Here is a 19149-nt window from a genome sequence, read left to right as displayed (position 1 = left end):
TTAATTCTAACAAATAACCTACTAGAAAATTAAACCTAAGATTATTATATACAAGTGATCAACATACTCATGCAACACATAACACGAAAACCATCAAGAACACATAACAACTTCATGCAAGGCCGGGCAGCAACGTTCAAATTATCCTAGACTCTAACCAATTCCGATTCTAATTAGAGCCTTTGCGGTTATCTAATTGTTAAGACTCCTCAAGTATTTAGAACCATCTTTGCGCTTGATCCTAAACATGAATGCTAACTCATTTAAAGACACGTTGCATAGAGATTAAACAAGAAAACACTTTAGCACACGAGTCAATCGGAAACATGATCTATGGCATGGCGTCACTCATCCTATTAGCATGCAAATTATCAGAATTATATCCGCCCTAAGTTAATAACAGAGACCAAGACAACTTTGCGTATGAATCGATCCAAAATTATTATGGTAGATGAAACCGCACCTTAAGGACAACCATGGCCGAGGCAGCCTCAAGGATTGATTTAGATGCACGAATTCATGACAATTAATCAATTAGAAATCAAAAACACATAAGAACATGCTACTACCCCAAAACCTAAATCACGAAATCATCATATATTCAAGAAGTTACAAATCAAAACATAGAACAATCAAAGATCACAAAGAAATCCGAAAACCATGTTTGATAAATAAAACCAAAATCGAAAAGTATATTACAATAGAGTTCGAAACTATACAGAAAATAATACAAGAAGCCATGAGAAAATCACACTTTTACAACCTTGAAAGATTCGGCAAGTGTGGGGAAAATTGGTGGAAGGATGGAATGATTCTTATGGTTTGTGGTGGATGAATCGGCTAAGTAATTTTCTGTATAGGGTTTGGTAGAGTTTCGGCTAGGTAATTGCAAGGGTAGAGATGATGTCCTTCTGCCCTTTAAGTTGTGCTTTATATAGAGGAAAAACCCTAGAGAAGCCGGCCACAAAGTTGAAACCAAGTTGGTTTAGGTTTCCTAGTTTTTTCTCAATTCGGCAGAATGACCTCCGTCTGATGATTACATCATAACTCCCTCTAGAAAATAGATATTGAGGTGATTCTAATTGATTTGGAAACTAGACTCCCGTAGCTCTCTATCCATATCTAGCACGTTTTCTGATTCATTGTGAGCTGTCCTGGAGAGTCCGTTGAAGTTGAGAGACGTGAACAGGAATTTTCCCGAAATTAATCAGGGTTTTCAAGACTTGGATATTCCTTGATATTCTGCCGAATTTAGATCTTCTTCTCCATATTGGACTTGGTTTGGACCTCTCCTTCCATGGACTAGGCTTCCTGGATCAGCTGCTTTGCTTCCCTAGGTTCATCAGGAACACTTCTCTCGGCAGGCAATAGGTTACTCTGTTCATGACTCTTCTACATATCACCTAAGTATCAGAGAAGTTAAATCAATTTGTGACAATGTAAAAGCTTTACAAAATCATAAAAACATCTCTAAGGCTCCACAAATCGGCTTTTGACAATTTTCTACACCGTTCCTCTATGTTTAACACGTTTTACGTACAACTCTACCAAAAACTTTCGACTCTACATTATGAATTTATTCTACGACAATAAGAGATAATAAAAGTACAAATGAAGGTAATAACATATTAAGAAGGTCGCATTTTATGCTCCTATCACCACCCTAGAAGACTTCAGCAGCGTCCCCGACCACTTTCCCTCCCTAGCGAGTCCGTTCTTTTCCAGTTTTCTGGCGAGATCACCAAAAACTTCAAACAAGATCAATCTCGCCGGAAAACTGGAAAATAACGAACTCGCCGGGGAGGGAAAGTGGTCGGGGACGCTGCTGGAGTCTTTTGCGGTGGAGGGCGCCGTCGTCGGAGCCGGAGGGTGGAGAACGGACGGACGTCCGCACTTTAAGCCGAGTGCGGACGTCCGCTTCTAAATGGTATATATATATATATATTCGCTTTGAAATTAAAGTGTGAAGTTTTTTATTTGACTCGTTTTTCGGTCATACTTCCACATCTCTGTCATTTAGTTTATTGATATTAATGTATAGATCATTCATGTAAAGTTTCATCCAAATTGATGATCATTAAGGCACCGAATTATATTAAATCAATGAACGGACCATAAATTTGTCTAACTCGAACTGTTTGTGTAAATAACGATTTCGAAAACTTAAACGATCATCAAATCAGATGAAACTTTGCATAAGTGATATATGCATTAGGTTCTATAAACTGAACGGTGGAGATGTGGAAATATGACCGAAAAACGAGTCAAATAAGGAACTTATATATATATACAGCCTTTCTCTGCTGTAGACGTCCGCACCAATGGTTTTGGTGCGGATTTCCATTTTTGCACCACTTTTTGATTGAATTTCCTCATCTCCACTGTCCAGTATCTAGATAATATTGTGTAAATCATCTCTGTAAAATTTCAGCCAATTTGGTGATCGTTAAGGCCCTCAAAATTGTGTTTTTCTAGTATAAACATGAACCGGACAGAATTCAGTCCGTCCATTTGTTTTTCGAGTTTGAGGGCCTTAACGAATACCAAATTGGCTGAAATTTTGTAGAGATGATCTACACAATATTATCTAGATACTAGACGGTGGAGATGAGGAAATTCGATCGAAAAGTGGTGAAAAAATGAAAATCCGCCCGAAACCATTGGTGCGGACGTCCGCAGCTGAGAAAAATCATATATATATATACAACATTTGATTGATGAAATATCAGAGTTACAAACTTACTAGTTTAAATCAATGCATGAGTAGAGCCAGAGCTTAGGCAAATTCTATGCTAAGAACTATTTGACTAGAGAGAGAGAAAGGAGAAGAGAAAAAATGAAGCCTGCTCACAACGAAGCCAGAGGCCTCTATAAATAGAAATTACAAAAGTGATGAATAGTAAAAAGTGACTGTTGGTGAATAGTAACTTGTCTGCCATAGAGTAACTTTTGGTGAATAGTAACTTATCTGTCACGGTTTTACTGTTGATGAATAGTAACTTGTCTGCCATGTGATTTACTGATTGATGTTTTTGGTAGAAATCCTGACTGGGGCGATCTTCATTGGAGCTAATCAAACTCAGCATAAGGATCCTGACTATCTTCATAATCGACCCATCTTTTTGGTTGACTGGGGGAACTTTGATGACTATGAGATGATGATGATTCTGATGGACAGTGTTCTTCATCATCATCTGTAGATAAACTGGCCGCTTGTTGTAGTAATTGCTTGGCCAAATCTTTTAATTCTTCTGCTTTGGAAGATGAGGATGAACTGGAGGCTTTTTTCTTTTTAGAAGAAGACGGTGACTGATCTTTCTTTTTAGAAGAAGATGGTGACTGAGGAGTCTGACATATTAACTGAGGGATCTGTGATGTTAAATGAGGGTTTGGAGAAGCCGGCTGAATAGAAACCGGGACTCCAGAGCTGGATGGAATAATTGAAAATTCTTCACTGAATTGGGTTAAAACCTTTTCAGTATTGAATTTATCCCACCATTTTACTAGAAATTGTCGTAGGACCATATGGTCTTCAATTTTGTATTGCCATTTAAAAATCCAAGGAATTTTGTACTTGGCCATGAATTGGAGAGTGGGGGTAAATCTTTTCTCATAATCTGAAAAGGTCATGACTGAAGAAAATTTAGTGACTGTACTCTGGAGATGTAAGGGGAGAAGATCATAAGGGCATCCATGATCATTCCACCAATTGCCAAACCACATAGGGAATTGGCGATTGAATCTTTTGTCGAAATTGAGAAACCATGAATGACTAAAATCTTCTGTTTGGTGGAGGAATATTTTACTCCATGCTTCAATATAATCATGATAATTAAATGTGACTGTATCAAATTTGTGAGGAGTAGAGGGGGGATCACCCCATTGGGATAATGACATGATACGAATTATGTAGAGGGAATGATAAAATATTTTAGATGGGTCTTTTGGGTCAAGGATTGGTTTAATGGATATTGACTCAGATTTATATAGAACATCTTTATAGAATGCTAAGGATTTACCTGGAGGGTAATGAGAAGTTGGACTAAAATAACTTTTTACTAAAGAAATGGGATTATTTATATGACTCATAAAAGGTTCAATATAAAATAGGCCATGTTCAGCTCTTTCAAAGTAAGGGGAGGATTTTTTATAATTAACTGGAGAGTTGAATGAGGAGTCTGATTTGTAGGGGTCAAATTGGTTGACTAAAGCTGACTGGTAATTGGGTTTAGATTGACTGAGAGTGCTACCAAGAGCAATATACTGATTGACTAAAGGAATGGGGGAACGACCTGCATATGGAACTATGCTAGGGTTTGACTCAGGTAATTCTGGCTTAACTGGAGAGGATGACGTAGCGATTGATTTTCTGGGATTTCTCCCTTTGGATGAGCTGGGCTTCATGTTTTGGCGCCCTGTAGAAATTCACGAGTTAGGAAATCTGGGATATGATTGTCACTTCCTTTAATGAATACAATTTCAAAATAAAAAATACTTAAGATTGCTTGCCAACGGGCAAAAATTTGTTTGCTGGCAATGTTTTGAACATCTTTTTCCAAAACATCTTTTGCACTTTTACAATCAACTCTGACCAAAAATTTTTGATTTAATAAATCATCTTGAAATTTACTTATGCATAATACAATTGATAAAATTTCTTTTTTAATAGTACTATAATTTGATTGGGCTGGATTCCAAATTCCAGAATGAAATCGAACAATTTGCTTAGGATGATTGGGAGACAGTTGTTGTTTGAGAATACCTCCATAACCTATTTCAGAGGCATCAGTTTCTATTATTTTATAGGAATCGGGAAGAGGGATTCCTAAGCATGGTAAGGTTTTGACATGACTCTTAATTTCTTTGACTAAGGATGTATGTACTGAAGTCCAAGGGGAATGATTTTTTTGTAATCTATCGAATAGAGGTTTACAATGTTTCCTAAGGTTTTTGTAAAAATCTGCTACATAATTTAAAGATCCTAGAAATCTTTGTAATTGATTTTTATCTAAAATGACATCTGAAAATTTGTCAGCGAATTGTATTGCTCTATCAATGGGTTTAATTTGGAGTTGGTGAATGTTAAATCCAAGAAAACGAATATTGGTTTGGAATAATTTGATTTTTGAGGCAGAAATAACTAGACCATTATTTTTTATTATGGAAAAGAATTGGTGAAGATGTTTCCAGTGTTGATCAATTGATTGTGAAAAGATTAAAACATCATCAATGTAGACAATGGAGAAATGACTATAAGGATTGAATATGTCATTCATTATGTTTTGGAATTCGCTAGGGCGGTAGTTAACATCATCAATGACTATAAGGATTGAATATCAGATTTTTAATCCAAATGGCATAACATTCCATTCATAATGACCAAAGGGTGTGACAAATGCAGTTTTATTTTTGTCAGCTTCACTGGTTTGAATTTTCCAAAATCCTGATTTCATATCAAATTTACTAAAGATAACAGATTTGTTTAACCTGTTAATAAGATCTCGTTTATTGGGAATGAGATACCTGATCCATTCTAAAACTGTATTAAGGGGTTTGTAATTAATAACTAGCTAGTCGAGGAGTTCCTCTTTCGAGTTCAGCATTTTTCTGAACATAGAAAGCTGGGCAAGACCAATGGGATTTACTAGGGCGAATAATATTTTTGTTGAGTAAATCATTAATTTCGTTTTTACAGAAATCCATAATTTCGTGACTCATTTGGATTGGACGAGCTTTAGTAGGGATATTTTTCTCATTGAATTCTTTGATGTAGGGTAGTGAGACAATATGTTTTTTCTTGTGCTAAAAGGCTGTAGGAATATCAGAACATATTTCTTTGATTATTTTTTCTTCAAAAGTTTTGATCTTTTGCTGAAGAAAAGAATTTTGGAGTTGATTTTCAATTCTTTTGAAATTAATTTCTTCTTGGAGAAAAGTTATTTGTTTATTTTTTGCTTGAATGCAACTGAGAGTTTTTGAAATATTATTTTCTTGAAATGCTTTTAGAGTATGGATTTCGAGGTTTGAAAGAAAAGTAAATTTAACGGGTTCATCAAAAGGGTAGGTAATAATACCATCATATTCAGTTTTGAAAGGGTAAATTAAAGTAACGAAAGGTAGTCCTAAATTTACTTTATTAGTTAAATTTTTTACCAAGACAAACGATGTTTTGAAACAAACATTGTTTTGGCAGATATGGGCTTTAGGGATTTCGTATTTAATATCCATTTTTATTCCATTAGCTGATCGTAAAGACTCTTTTGTTTTTTCAAAATATTTTGAAGGTATTAAGCCTTCTAGCTTGGATGCAATTAAGATCTGCACCGGAGTCAATAAGGGCTGTTATTGTTATTTGGAAATCTTTTATTTTAAGTTGGATAGTAGTATACCATTTTTTAAGTTGGATTTGGCGTATGGTACTAATACTATTGTTTTCAGAGGTTTCAGCTTCATTAATATTTTCTGGGAAAGGATTTGGAAAAGGATTTTCAGGGGGATCCTGTAATTTAAGAAATTGATTATTTGTTTTTAGTAAGTTTATTTCTTGTTTAATTTCTTTATTGTCATTTGTAAGTTCTAAATGTGTTTGTTGTAAAGCATGTATATGACTCTTGATTGTTTTTGCTTCATGTTGTAGGTCTTGGATCGTTATTTCCTTTTTACTAGTAGAAAATTTATCGAAAGTTGTAGTAAAGCTAATTTTTTGTGAGGGAGGATTAACTATATTTTCTTGGGTAATTAATTTTTTTAATTTTTTGAGGTACTCTGCTTTAAGCTCAGGATTATCTATTTTACTTATTAAATCAATTAATAGTTCTTCTTGTTCTTCCTGTTTGGAAAGAACATTTATTGTTTTACAATTACATGCATCCTTACACCCAAAAGTAATATCTGGGGAAGAATGTTCATTGGATTCAGAAGAAGATTCCATCAATGTGATGTCATCCTCACTTATTTCATTTTCTGAATCAGTATTTCGTAATTCCAAAGTTTGTATTAGTTTTTCTTTTTCTTCTTGACTAATTTTGAGTTGATTAATGATACTTTTAACTGGACAATTATTTACAAAGTGACCAGTCTTATTACATTTAAAACATTTAGTTTTACTTTTATCGAAAGGTTTACTCTTTAGTTGGCGATTTGATTTTTTGGACCAGTTTTTTTGAAATTTGTTTTTGGAATAAAATTTGTTTGTGTAACATCACGAATTTTTAAAATTTCTCAAAATTGATTTTTTTTTCTTAGAAATAGAAAGTAGAGGTCACCACGAGTTCGTCGTATTTTTCGGTAAATTTTTAGAGTCTGAAGCTATTTTTAACGTTTTTTAAGTTTCATCGAACTTCCGGCGAAATCCAATCTAGTGCTGACGTGGCAGCATCTCTTTGGTTGTTAGTTGATTTGGTTGGTAGGTGGGAGGATGGTGTGATCGGCAAATTGGTTAGTCATTTGCCATTTGTTCATTCTTTGACATGTGTTACACAAGGTTAGGGTGTTTTGTTCCCTCTTTGACAAGTGTCCCTCACTTACTGATCAAGCCCACTAGCCGCCTCACTACGTCGGCTTAACTCTTGTGTATATATAGCTGACTTGATCAGTTTTTTCTCCACAAAAATTCAGAGAGACTTTTTCTCTCCGGTTGTTTCTCTCTCTAGAATTACGACTAAAACTTCAGTGGATCATAACTTTTGATCCGTAACTTTGATTTCGAATCCGTGAAGGGCTACGGGTTTGTATCGATGTCCTCTTCCTGTCTTTGAAGTTTGAGCTAGATCCAACGGTGATTCTAGATGGCTCGTTTTAAGAGGCTCGGTTTACGATCGGTATTCGTGGTGGGGTTTCGCTTTGTCGAGATGAGTGGATTTGTGTAATATGTTTCAAATATTCTTATTTGCTATCAAATTCGTCGAAAAGCATGATTTTATCTTTTTCAAAATATCTTTTTGTTTTTGAGTGAAGCATGTCGATTTGCGAAATATGTGGAGTTTATATATTGGATCTATTGTTTGACTAGTCATGGAACATGTGAACTTCTTGATTGGTTATGCCGAAGTAAGGATGTGACACACGGAGGTATAGGACTTGAAGGTCATTAGGTTCCTGTGGGGATCACTAAATTGAAGGATATCCAATAAGAATGGATTATGCGATATGATGAATTGCGTGACTCGATGTGTATACGATATAAGTATTTTGTAGCGTGTGTAAAATGACATGGCTTTGCGGGCATATTACATTGGTCTACTCACTGAGCGCGTGGTTATGCTCACCCACCCATCTCGAATATTTTTTGCAGAGAAGTACTTAGATTTGATCGAGCCGGGAAAGGGTAGCCGACGAGCCTAAAAGATAGTGTTTTTATTTTATTTCGCTTTGTAACACTTGTTCATGCCTCGGAAACGGCGTCCGGTGCTTAAAACCCGCCGACGTCGGGACCGGGGTGTGACAGTTTGGCTCAAAGTTACTTTTGTAAAGTGTAAATTTTCTTTTTGAATGATAAGGAATAAATTTATTGCTTGTCTTTTTTCTCCTTGAAGGAGGTAAGGGAGGTAAACCATATTGTTCACAAAAATTTCCTAGTTCATATTTAGCTGTTTTCTGATCTGATTTCATTTGGGCATTTAGTTTCATATCTATACACATTTTTAATCTTTTTTTTTGGATAACTGTAATTATATTTCCATAGGTTAAAGAATCGTAGTTAATGTGACTTGTTTTATTACTAAGGACTTGTCTGATTTTATGAGCAAATAACTTTGGAAGGCCATTTATGAATTTTTCTTTCCAAAACGGTTGGTTACTATCATCTCTAAGCATAACTCGAGAAATGAATACATCTTTGTACCATTTGAAGTCACTTAAGGTAGGGCACCTAAGGTTACTGAGTTGATTATGGATTCTGGATGTAATATGACTAGGGGTTCCTATGAAATGTTGGATTATTGTGTAAAATAAGGTATTAACAGCATCAGAAATTCCCATTCCTGTGCGATCGTCAAAGATGGGAGTCCCATCTTCATCTCGTTTAATGGCATGTTTAATGGATGATCTAGAATCATGAGTGAGATGTTTTTCCCACCAGGAATGAAGCATTCCTGTAAATCCTGTGGAAAGTATGTCAATAATTTCGGGTTGGCTGAAATTATGATTAGTGACATAACTATTGGCTGCCATAGACATATGGTGTAATTTATTTAAGATTTCTTGTTCTGATAAATTATCAATGTTCCATTCATAAGTTTTGTCAGAAGAAACTGAGAATTGATTATTAAGATGATTAGTAGGTTGTATATCTAAAGGGAGAGGACGTTCTGTCCAAGTTTTAAAAGGTCTCTTTTTTGGATAAACTATTCGGTCTAGTTTTAAAGGTTCGATATTTAAGGTCTGAAGTATTTGGTTTATTTCTTTAATTTGGCTAGTGTCACTATAATCACTATCAGATGAAGTGGATGAAGAGGTTTGTTGGGTATGAATTACTTCAATTCTACTAGGTTCTGCTGTCTCAGTTTTTAATTTTTCTAACATCTGCTCGATCTTTTGAATTGATGAAGTAGGCTTTAGGGGAGGTTTATTTAATTCACTAAAATGAACTAAAGGAGTTTTTGGTTTAGGTTGTGGTAGGATATTAACTTTAGAGGATATGTTGTCAACCTTTGTTTCTATTTTATCTAACTGGGCTCCGATGGTTACTAGGCTTTGGTTTGTGTAATTATTTTGTTCAATAATTTTCTTAGTGTCTGGGTTAATTTTCTTAGTGTCTGGATCTTCTATAGCAATTTTAAAAGGTGAAGCCGTGATTGGACTGTTAAGATAATCAATTATTAATGTTCCAACAGGGGGATGAGTGGAAAGGACTGAGCTAGTGGAGGTTTTCCATCTTGCTTTTGTTAATGTTTGAATTTTTTGGTTGTTTAGTTGATCTATAAAATCAAGAAAGAATATTTTAGATCTTGTTTCAAGCATAAATGCTTGCCAATCATGAAATAATTGTTTTCGTTGATCCATGAAAGGGAATTTCATCCTATAGAGGTTTCTCCTAAGGATATTTTCTTTTGATTCAAGATGTTTATCTAATCTAGAATAATTGATTATAAAAGGTTGGGTAAGTGTGCTTAATTGAGGATTTAGTGGGGGAGTAACTAAAAAATCAGAAGCAGTGGGAGAAGTTTGCTTTTCATCTGTGGTTGAAATATTTTGAGATTCATTTTCTGTATAATTTGGGTAACTAACTTGAGAAGTAGTTCTGATGTTTTTAATTTTGAGCTTTTGCAATTCTTCTTCTAATCCTCTAATCCTAATATTTTTAATTTCTTTATCTAGATCGGAATCTCGTCTAGACATTGTTTCTGCTGTAGTGGAACCAGCAAATGAATGTCTAGCAGTGGCAAAAGAATGTCTAGAGGAGTTTCCTACCTCTTGAATTCTTGGGTTTTGACTTATCCTAGAGTTTTGAAAATTAATTCTTACTGTGTGATAGCGACCGAAACCGGGCGTTTCAATTAAAACCGTTTTGTGTCAATTGTAGTATATAGCAAATAAGGGTATCGTTATAAAAGCCGGGGATTGAGGGTACCTTTACAATTACGTTAATTACAAAATAAGAGAAAACAAAAGATAATAGTACTAGAGATATGAGATTTTGTGATTATAAACAAGAGAACACAAAGAAACAAAATAAAACAGAAAATATCAGATGGATGAGACGTTAGAGACTTGGAAATCCACCACCAAGTATGTTTGAAGATAAGTTAACAACCAAAGCTTCAATCATTAAGTCACAAATCGGTATCAATCAAGAACAAACCGTGAACGCACTGCGTAAGTCCTTATTACTTCCCTTGAATACTTAAGCAAGATGAACGCACCATTACTAAGCCTTTAGAATAACCGATCAAGGTATAGACGCTATCCTATCAACAAATTATTCTAAGCATTAAGATCAATGAAAGTGATTGAACAAGTATGCAAAACTAGTGTGGAACGCCCACCTAGCATGCAATCCTTTTTATTTGGTTTCACCTATTGTCCTATAGGTTTTACTACTTTGAACTAAGCCGTATTAACCGTTTAGGAGATTAAACAACCTAATTCTAGCCCCACTCACAAGTTCATAATGTTCTATGTTGCGCATACATGAACATAAACAAGCAAGAGTTCTCCATAAACCAAAACCAAATAAACAATTTGAAAGACTTAATAATTCGAAACCAAGGTTCAAAACAATATCTAAAACATTCTTGAGGCTTCAAACCTTGCCCCTAACTAAGAGAATTCAGCCACACATGGCTGCAAAGGCACACAAGGAGAATGAAAGATGACAAAGGAAAGATAAACCGTGGATGATGGAGAGATCAATGATGGCTTAGCGGTTTCCTTGTGCGAGTCCGCAACTATGGAGGTTTTGATGATGTGAGATCGCTGGCCTCCTCTCTAATCTTCCCGTCCTCTCTCTTTTCTGTTGTGATTAGGGTTATAAAACCCTCAAAACTTGTCCATGGGCTTGTCAATGTGGTTTGGGCCTCAAAATAGAAGTTTTGGTCCAAATCAGAAATTCGGGCAGACTGACATTCGGCCACTCAAATGGCCATAACTTCTTCTTCAAAATAGATATTGACGATCCGTAAAAAGTTCTGGAAAGTAGACTGTTGTAGCTTTCCATTGATATATGACACATCTCCTGGATCATTGTGAGCTAATCACAATATTCTGTCGAAGTTGACTGACGATTTCTGGTAGATTTTCTGATTTCTTTCCTTGCATGACATGAATTCCTTTTCCTTCAAGATTTCTCCTCTTTTGTCTCTTTTGGGCTCCTTGGCTTTATTTATGACTTAAAAACACAAACTTAGTTAATATGAATATTGTTAAAGGAATTACATAGCTAAATAGGGTCGGAAATACATTATAAACGTAACACTTTGTGCTTCTATCATTGTGCCATCATTAAACTGTTGAATACAGTCTAAATCAGACAGACTATGTTGCACATTGGATGGCTAATTCTCACTAGTGAGAGACCATTCAGAAGGAAGATGGACATCTGATTGTGTGTGGAACGTTAATATTGGCGTTTTCTTGACTGCTTTGAATTAAGAGAGTGTGGTTTTTGAGACTTTTACTAATGGCTTGGAAATTCATGTTTGTGCTGGTGACTTTATAATGGATTCTATAAATTAAGGCTAAATGTTGGGTTCCTTCAAGGACATGATAACTTGAAGTTTTAACATTGAGGGTTAAAGCTTTTAAGATATGAGGATCACTGAGGCTAATGGTAAAATCCGGGTAACAATTGAAATGAACTGAACCATTAAACAAACTTGACTCAATTAATCCAAGGATACTGTCATTAAAATCAGTAAACCTTACATCTCTTAAACATAAAAGAATGGAGGCATTAAGACCTTTTCTAGTTAAAGGCTTGACACCGATTTGAACTAATCCAATATGGAAGAAATTATGACCATCTTTTTTATGTTTCTTAATTGAATCTGGACTAAAAAGTTGGCAAGTTTCATGTTGTTTACTAAGGGCATAAACTTGTTCTACTGATTTAATATGGTGTTCACTTTTGAATGAAGCAAGACTCCATTTTTTCTTATAAATTTCATGACTAGGAACTTTGGGAATATTCCAGTCATTCATATCTATGTTATCGTTTGACTGATACTCTATTTGTTTTTCATTGACTATATCTGGGATTCTACGAACTAGAAGTGACTGAGTTGGATCTAAATAGTCGACTAATTTTGGGAAGAGAAGAGAAAACTGGATCGAAACTAAAAGGATAGGAGGATTTAAGATCCTTGGCTTAAGACCCTAAATATTATTACTCACTCTTCGCCGCTCATGCCGCATCCGCTCATGCCTCAACTGGGACTTAATGTTTAGACCTGAACTTATTGTTTGGTTGGAGAGAATAACAGGCACAAAGGGGAATAAGAAAAGAAAATAAAACCGAAATCCTTAAAATTAAGGGAGTTTACTCAAATCTTCACAAAATAAGTAAAGCAAATACATCAACTCAAGATCCACTCCTAGGCGGTAGTCCGCCACCTGGGGATTGAGAAGTTTAACATATATAGATTGAGACAAGCTCCAGAACCACTCTTAGGCGGTAGTCCGCCCCTTGGGGTTGGAGGTTTTGAATGATCTAACTATATCAGGTTTTGAATGATCCTTATTTTTTGTTATTTTAAGGATATGCCCACACCATTATATCTGTTTTTTAATAAGCTTGGATGACTGAGATTAAAACAAAAAACTTAATAAACCTATATCGTTCAAGATCATTAAAAATAAATCAAATATTTGGATTACTTAACGATCACCAAATTTTCTGAAAATTTGCAGAAATGATTTACTCATATAGACCTACAAAATGAACGGTGGAGATGTGATTTTGTGATCAGGAAGTCCTTCAAATACCCTATCCTTAGAAATGAACAAAAAAAGGATCCCTCATTGGAATATATATTCTAATAGTTTATATAATTAGATCAAAAGCCAAAAATCTATAGTCTGTCTCGCTTACAAAAGAAGATCAGATAGCCTAAAAACCTAAGAAGCAACAATAAAACTATGAAAAAACTGGTACGCTTAAGTAACCCTCTACTCCTATGATCAAGCTCGCTTTCTACAACTTATCATGCCTAATTCCTCTGTTGCTAATTACACAATTGTGGTAAAAAAAAAAAAAAAACAAGACACCTATAGACATATGGAGGCTAGAGTTATGACCATCAACTAGACAATTATCCAGAGTCTTGAACAAAATCAAGTTATGACAAGCTCCTTCCCTTTCAGGTTAATTAGAGTGTCCAATTCCATCAGCATTGTTTAGAGCTAATATTCCATTGCTTGCAACAACCTTGAAAACTGGCAAGCCCAGCTTAACAACCTAGGTCCAAACCCAACCACCATTAACCACCTCAAAGCTAAGTCTAATCCCAGGCCTAAAGACCTGAGCCCAGCCCCTGACCTAAGTGGTCCACTTTCACACCCACACTCGGGTAAGCCAGAACCTCCTCGGACCTGTCGCTGTCTTCACCAAAGTTCCACCAGAGTCGCTAAAGACTTCTGTATCCGGTGCTAGTTTCTGCTAGAAACACCGTGCCTTCGATCCATGTGTGTTGCAAAGAAGCATGACAACGGTTGCTCCTAGAAGCCGACTTGACGCCATAATCTGTGTCTCCACGCCCAGAATATTCTATCTTTCTTTTTTTGGTTAAAACTTTCATATAAAGACAAAATATATATTACTAAAAACAAAAATTTAGTTAAAAAAAAATTATGAATTATAAAATAGAGAGTATATATTTCACTTATGATAAGATGACATTTAGGCCTTAGTAGTTAGTTTTGGAAATAGTCTAAGATCATAGAAAAATTACTTGCAATTTAGGACAGTTTTATTAACACACACTTTTATATGTTATAGACACACCCCTCTTCATTTTTCTATTACTTTAAATCAATTTTGTTTACAAGGTACCCAGACTACCCTCAGATAACTTTTGCTCTTCTTCTTCCTTCAATAAAACCAAAGCAAGTAGAAACTTGGAAGAAAGAACCCAACAACAGCTTCATCAATCCCAGCGAAATTACAAACTCCTATAAAAGGGGAATGAAGGAAAAATGAAGATTGCAAAAGTGAAATAGAGTCTCTTCTCCATCCATCCCTTTTACGTATTCACAACCCAAAAAATAACAGTCTTACCAACACTTGTCTCTCTTTCCTATTCTCTCACAAAACCATGACGTTATTTCATTCCCTCCAAATCACTCGATCTACATGGTGATTTAGATACATATATTGATTCGTAATCATTCAATCTCAACCATTAGGAAATTATATATAGAAAGAATTTGTTCCTCTTGGACCATCAGCCACCGCAGGCTTGACTAGTCAGAGATTTGCCGAAAATAGGAATTTGTGTTCCTCTTGGTTTATCAGCCACCGCACGAAAGAATAGAAAAATTCAAGAAGAGGGTAGCTTGGGAGTAAATTATCGACGATCATGGAAATTTTCGATAGTTCGAAAAAAAGAAATCTCGATGGATATATCAAGATAATATCGAATATCGATGAAAATTTTATCAAATTTTATCTAAAAGTTGTATATTCAACAAAAAATAAACTAAATATAAAATATCAAAAAAATATAAAAATTAATATCAATAATTATAAAAAACAGAAATTTTAAGAAAATTTCAAAGATATTTTAAATATTTTACTTCTTGGTAATTTGAGAACTTGGCAAACAAAACTGATTTAAAGTAACAAAAAAATGAAGAGGGGTGTGTCAGCGACATAAAAGGTGTGTCCATAAAGAATAAGAAAGATCCTTTGAAGAAGAAAAAAAAGGTAAAAAAATGCGAATGAATGTATGAGCTGCTATTGGGTCGCTGCTTGACTAGGATTAGATTAGGATTAACAATACAATTATTTATTGGGTTTTATTTTGTTGTTTTGATCGAGCATTTGGGAACACGGTCAGTCCCAACAACACAGACACACTCAAAGACAGCCTTGTTCGATCTGATCGTAAATCTAAGACAGATCTCGTTGGCTGGTGGAAATGGCCGGTGGAGTTAACCGGAAGATATCGGCCGCTTCGGCCCGAGCTCACACCCGTAGAGCCAAGCAGAACAGCTCCTTCCGTCTTCCTTCAGGTACCCTTTTCTTCTTCATTCTCATTTCTCTTCTAATTTGATTCAACGCCTTTGATGGTAATTCAAAACCAGCTTCTGTTTGCTTGATGATAATAATATATTACTAGAGTTTGAATCTGTTCCTTTTCTGGGTACGAGGAAATTTGAACTCTCTTTACTTCGTTTAGCTATTTGTCATTGGTTTCTTGGGTTTTGTTGATAATAAAGGATCAAAGAATCAGCTTTTTATATCATTTTTGTTAAGGATCCGAAATTGAAATGGGTTTAAGCCTTTGAGGATGAACTTGTTATTATTGCTCTGAATGTTGATGTTGTATTAAGAAGTAAATAGCGGAAAAGGTGATGTTTTGGGTTCAATCCTATCCAATGCACGAAAAAGAAGCAAAATTGATGTAACAAGGAGTGCAATTGACTTGGATAAATGTTTTCTGGCAATGAACTGTTCTCTGCTCCGAATTTAAGCTTGTATTGGGAGTGAACTTTGGCATGGTATCAGACTATCAGTCATCTAAAACAAAAAGAAAGAAAAGAAAAAAAGTGAAAAAGGGTTCTTTCTCCTTGAAGTAATTCATAGATGGAAATTTAATTAGTTTTCCCAAGGTGAGTTAGAGTAAAGACTAGATATATTTTGTCTTTCATCTGGATAGCTATAGACTACTGCCTACATGTAAGCGGACAACTAACAACTAACAAGCCTTTTGAAGGCGCATTGCTTTCTTTATTATCTCTGTATGAAATTTCTATATCCCTATATATGGTTTATATATTATGTAATTATGGACTAAGTTGGACATGTTGTTCAAGGATCAGGGATTATGCTTCATTGTAATAGTGCCATAAGGCCTTATCTGTGTAAATTGTATCTCTAGGTAACCATTGTATCTCTGTTCTAAACTTCTATTTGCATTTGATGCAAAAGGGTTATGGCTTTGATATATTTTTTATGCTCAAAGCTCAAAATTGAATATGTTGGCCCCTTCTTTTTGGCTGATATGTTGCGTAACATGTTTCTTGAGCTTTCTCGAATTTTTTTCATTGTGGTCTAATAAGAACTAAAAAATTTCAGGGATGTTTAGGACAACCCTAGTAGTGTTGTTTATGGGGTTTCTGGCATGGGCGTATCAGGCCATCCAACCTCCTCCACCGAAGATATGTGGTTCTCCTGATGGCCCTCCTGTTACAGCACCAAGAATAAAACTTAAGGATGGAAGGCATTTAGCCTATCAAGAGCATGGTGTCCCAAAAGAAAATGCTCAGTATAAAATTGTTTTTGTCCATGGTATCAATTCTTGCAGACATAATGCTGTTGTTGCGGAAAACTTGTCTCCAGTATGTATCTTTTGGTTTGTTGTGCGTCTGTTTCAATTGCTTTACTATTATATTGACCCGTGGTGTGCACTTTCAGGAAATTGTTGAAGACTTGGGTATCTATATCGTATCTTTTGACAGACCAGGTTATGGAGAGAGTGATCCTGATCCAAAGAGAACAGCAAAGAGTTTGGCTCTGGATATAGAGGAGCTGGCTGATGAATTAGGATTAGGATCCAGATTCTATGTAATTGGGTTTTCCATGGGTGGACAGGCACTTTGGGGTTGCCTCAAGTACATCCCTCACAGGTATGATTAATCCCCCGCATTGTAAATGAACAGGTTCTGTATTAATGTGTTTGGTTAGAAGAGATAAAACCAGAACTGTCATACCATGTTATCATGCTGACTGACTACAACAAATCAACAAGTGCGGTTGTTGGTGGGTCTGGGACTCATATGGTGTGGTACAGTGGTAGTAGAACATATTTCATTTATACCATGCAAAGCTTACAAAGTTAGAATTTACGGACATGACGTGTTACAGCCATTTCACGTAAGGGCTAGCGTCTTGACACCCGTTTGGTGTGTCGATTGGCTATTTTTTATTTATTTAAAAAGAAAGTATCGTAACCATAAGATTTAGAATTGAGAAAGAGAAAAACGAAATAGAGAAAGTACTCTAAATAGGGATGTTTCCAGTACTCGAGTTAAACTAGATATGTTGTTCCTTTTATTTTTCATTTCCTAAATGCAGTTTATAGTTTTTTTTCATATTTATTGATTTGTTATTTTAGTTATATTGTAAGCCAAAGGTCTTTTATGGCTGATTAATACTGATAGATATAGGAGATGGAAGTATCGTATTTGTATGTTGTTTCTCTTACGTGAGGGATTTTGTGTAATATCAGGCTAGCAGGAGCGGCACTATTAGCGCCAGTTGTTAATTACTGGTGGACTGGTATTCCTGCAAATCTTTCTAATGAAGCATACTACAAACAGTTTCAGCAAGACCAATGGGCAGTTCGTGTTTCTCACTACACCCCTTGGCTTACCTATTTTTGGAACACTCAAAAATGGTTTCCCGCTTCAAGTGTTTTGGCTCAGAGCACAGATATTCTTTCTCAACAAGATAAAGAACTCCTCCCTAAGCTTTTCAAAGGAAAACCTAATATGGTATGTACAATAGCTTACTTATTTATGTTTTTATTTTATTTTATTTTATTTTATAGTTCCATGTATTGATCTTCTTCGGTAAACTTGACTGAGATCACTTCAACTTCTGGGCTGTACGAGGCCATGTGCAACTATAAAAAGGCATTTGGAAAAAAAAATGGAACAATAATTGTCTAAAAGATAGTAGGGCCACTGATTGTATTGTTTTATTAATCTCCCTCTCGTGCCTCTTTTCTTTTGACAAATAGCAAACAGAAAACAAAAAATAAGAAACATTATCAGACAGGCCCTCACATTAGGATTTTTAACACCTGGTAGCAACCCATTTCAGAGTAACAAAAGTCATGTTTAAAACTCAACATTTACTGAATATATTTCAAAATTTACAAAATTTGATTCATTATATAAAGATTACAACATTTACTGACTAAGTCCCATGTATAATAATCAAGAGCAGCCCAGAGAGGGAGGTATATATCCCTCTTCTACAAAGTAGTCTTGTGGTTGTCGTCAGGTAAAACCTCTCGCATGTGGGAAGAGGTACTCCTTGGTATCCATGCTGGTGATAATAACTGATATCAATTTTCATCTAACAAGTTGGTTTAGTGTGATCAATAAAAGCCTGCTAGTCAGTGTTAGGAAGGATTTGGCAGTGACATCTCATTGAAACTTTAGGACCGTGACTAGTAGGACATTAATCTGGCACCTATAAATAGTAGGACATTAAACTTTAGGACCCGTGACTTGTAGGTAACTGAAAATATTGACATTAAAAAAAAATGAAAAATAGGGGAGAAAGGGGATCGCAGTACGGCTCGACTGCAATCTCTTGTAATCTATCCCTTATCTCTACAGCTTTGATTCAGTTTTAGATGTATATATAGTGTTATTGACTAATATGTTCTTGCAGTGTACTATAACCTCTCCCTCCCTCCCTCTAGCCAGTGGGTTTGGTTTCGATTGTGCTTAATTACTTAGCTAATCTCTCTCTCTCTC

At 35.4% G+C, this 19149-nt stretch overlaps 1 protein-coding gene across 1 annotated transcript in view; it reads left to right on the top strand.

Annotated features, from left to right (window-relative positions):
• Positions 1 to 15346: 15346 nt before the first annotated feature.
• Positions 15347 to 19149, top strand: part of LOC101295829 — a 4680-nt gene continuing 877 nt past the window's right edge. The window contains exons 1-4 of the mRNA XM_004302948.1: positions 15347 to 15669; positions 16736 to 16998; positions 17075 to 17286; positions 17889 to 18153. Of these exons, the coding sequence (XP_004302996.1) occupies positions 15576 to 15669; positions 16736 to 16998; positions 17075 to 17286; positions 17889 to 18153 (834 nt within the window). The 5' untranslated portion in view covers positions 15347 to 15575. The remainder of the gene's footprint in view (positions 15670 to 16735; positions 16999 to 17074; positions 17287 to 17888; positions 18154 to 19149) is intronic.

Source organism: Fragaria vesca, linkage group LG6, assembly GCF_000184155.1.
Source record: "Fragaria vesca subsp. vesca linkage group LG6, FraVesHawaii_1.0, whole genome shotgun sequence".
NCBI classification, from domain to species: Eukaryota; Viridiplantae; Streptophyta; class Magnoliopsida; order Rosales; family Rosaceae; genus Fragaria; species Fragaria vesca.
Note: the sequence above shows the minus strand (reverse complement) of the source record. Positions and strands in the feature narration are given on the sequence as shown.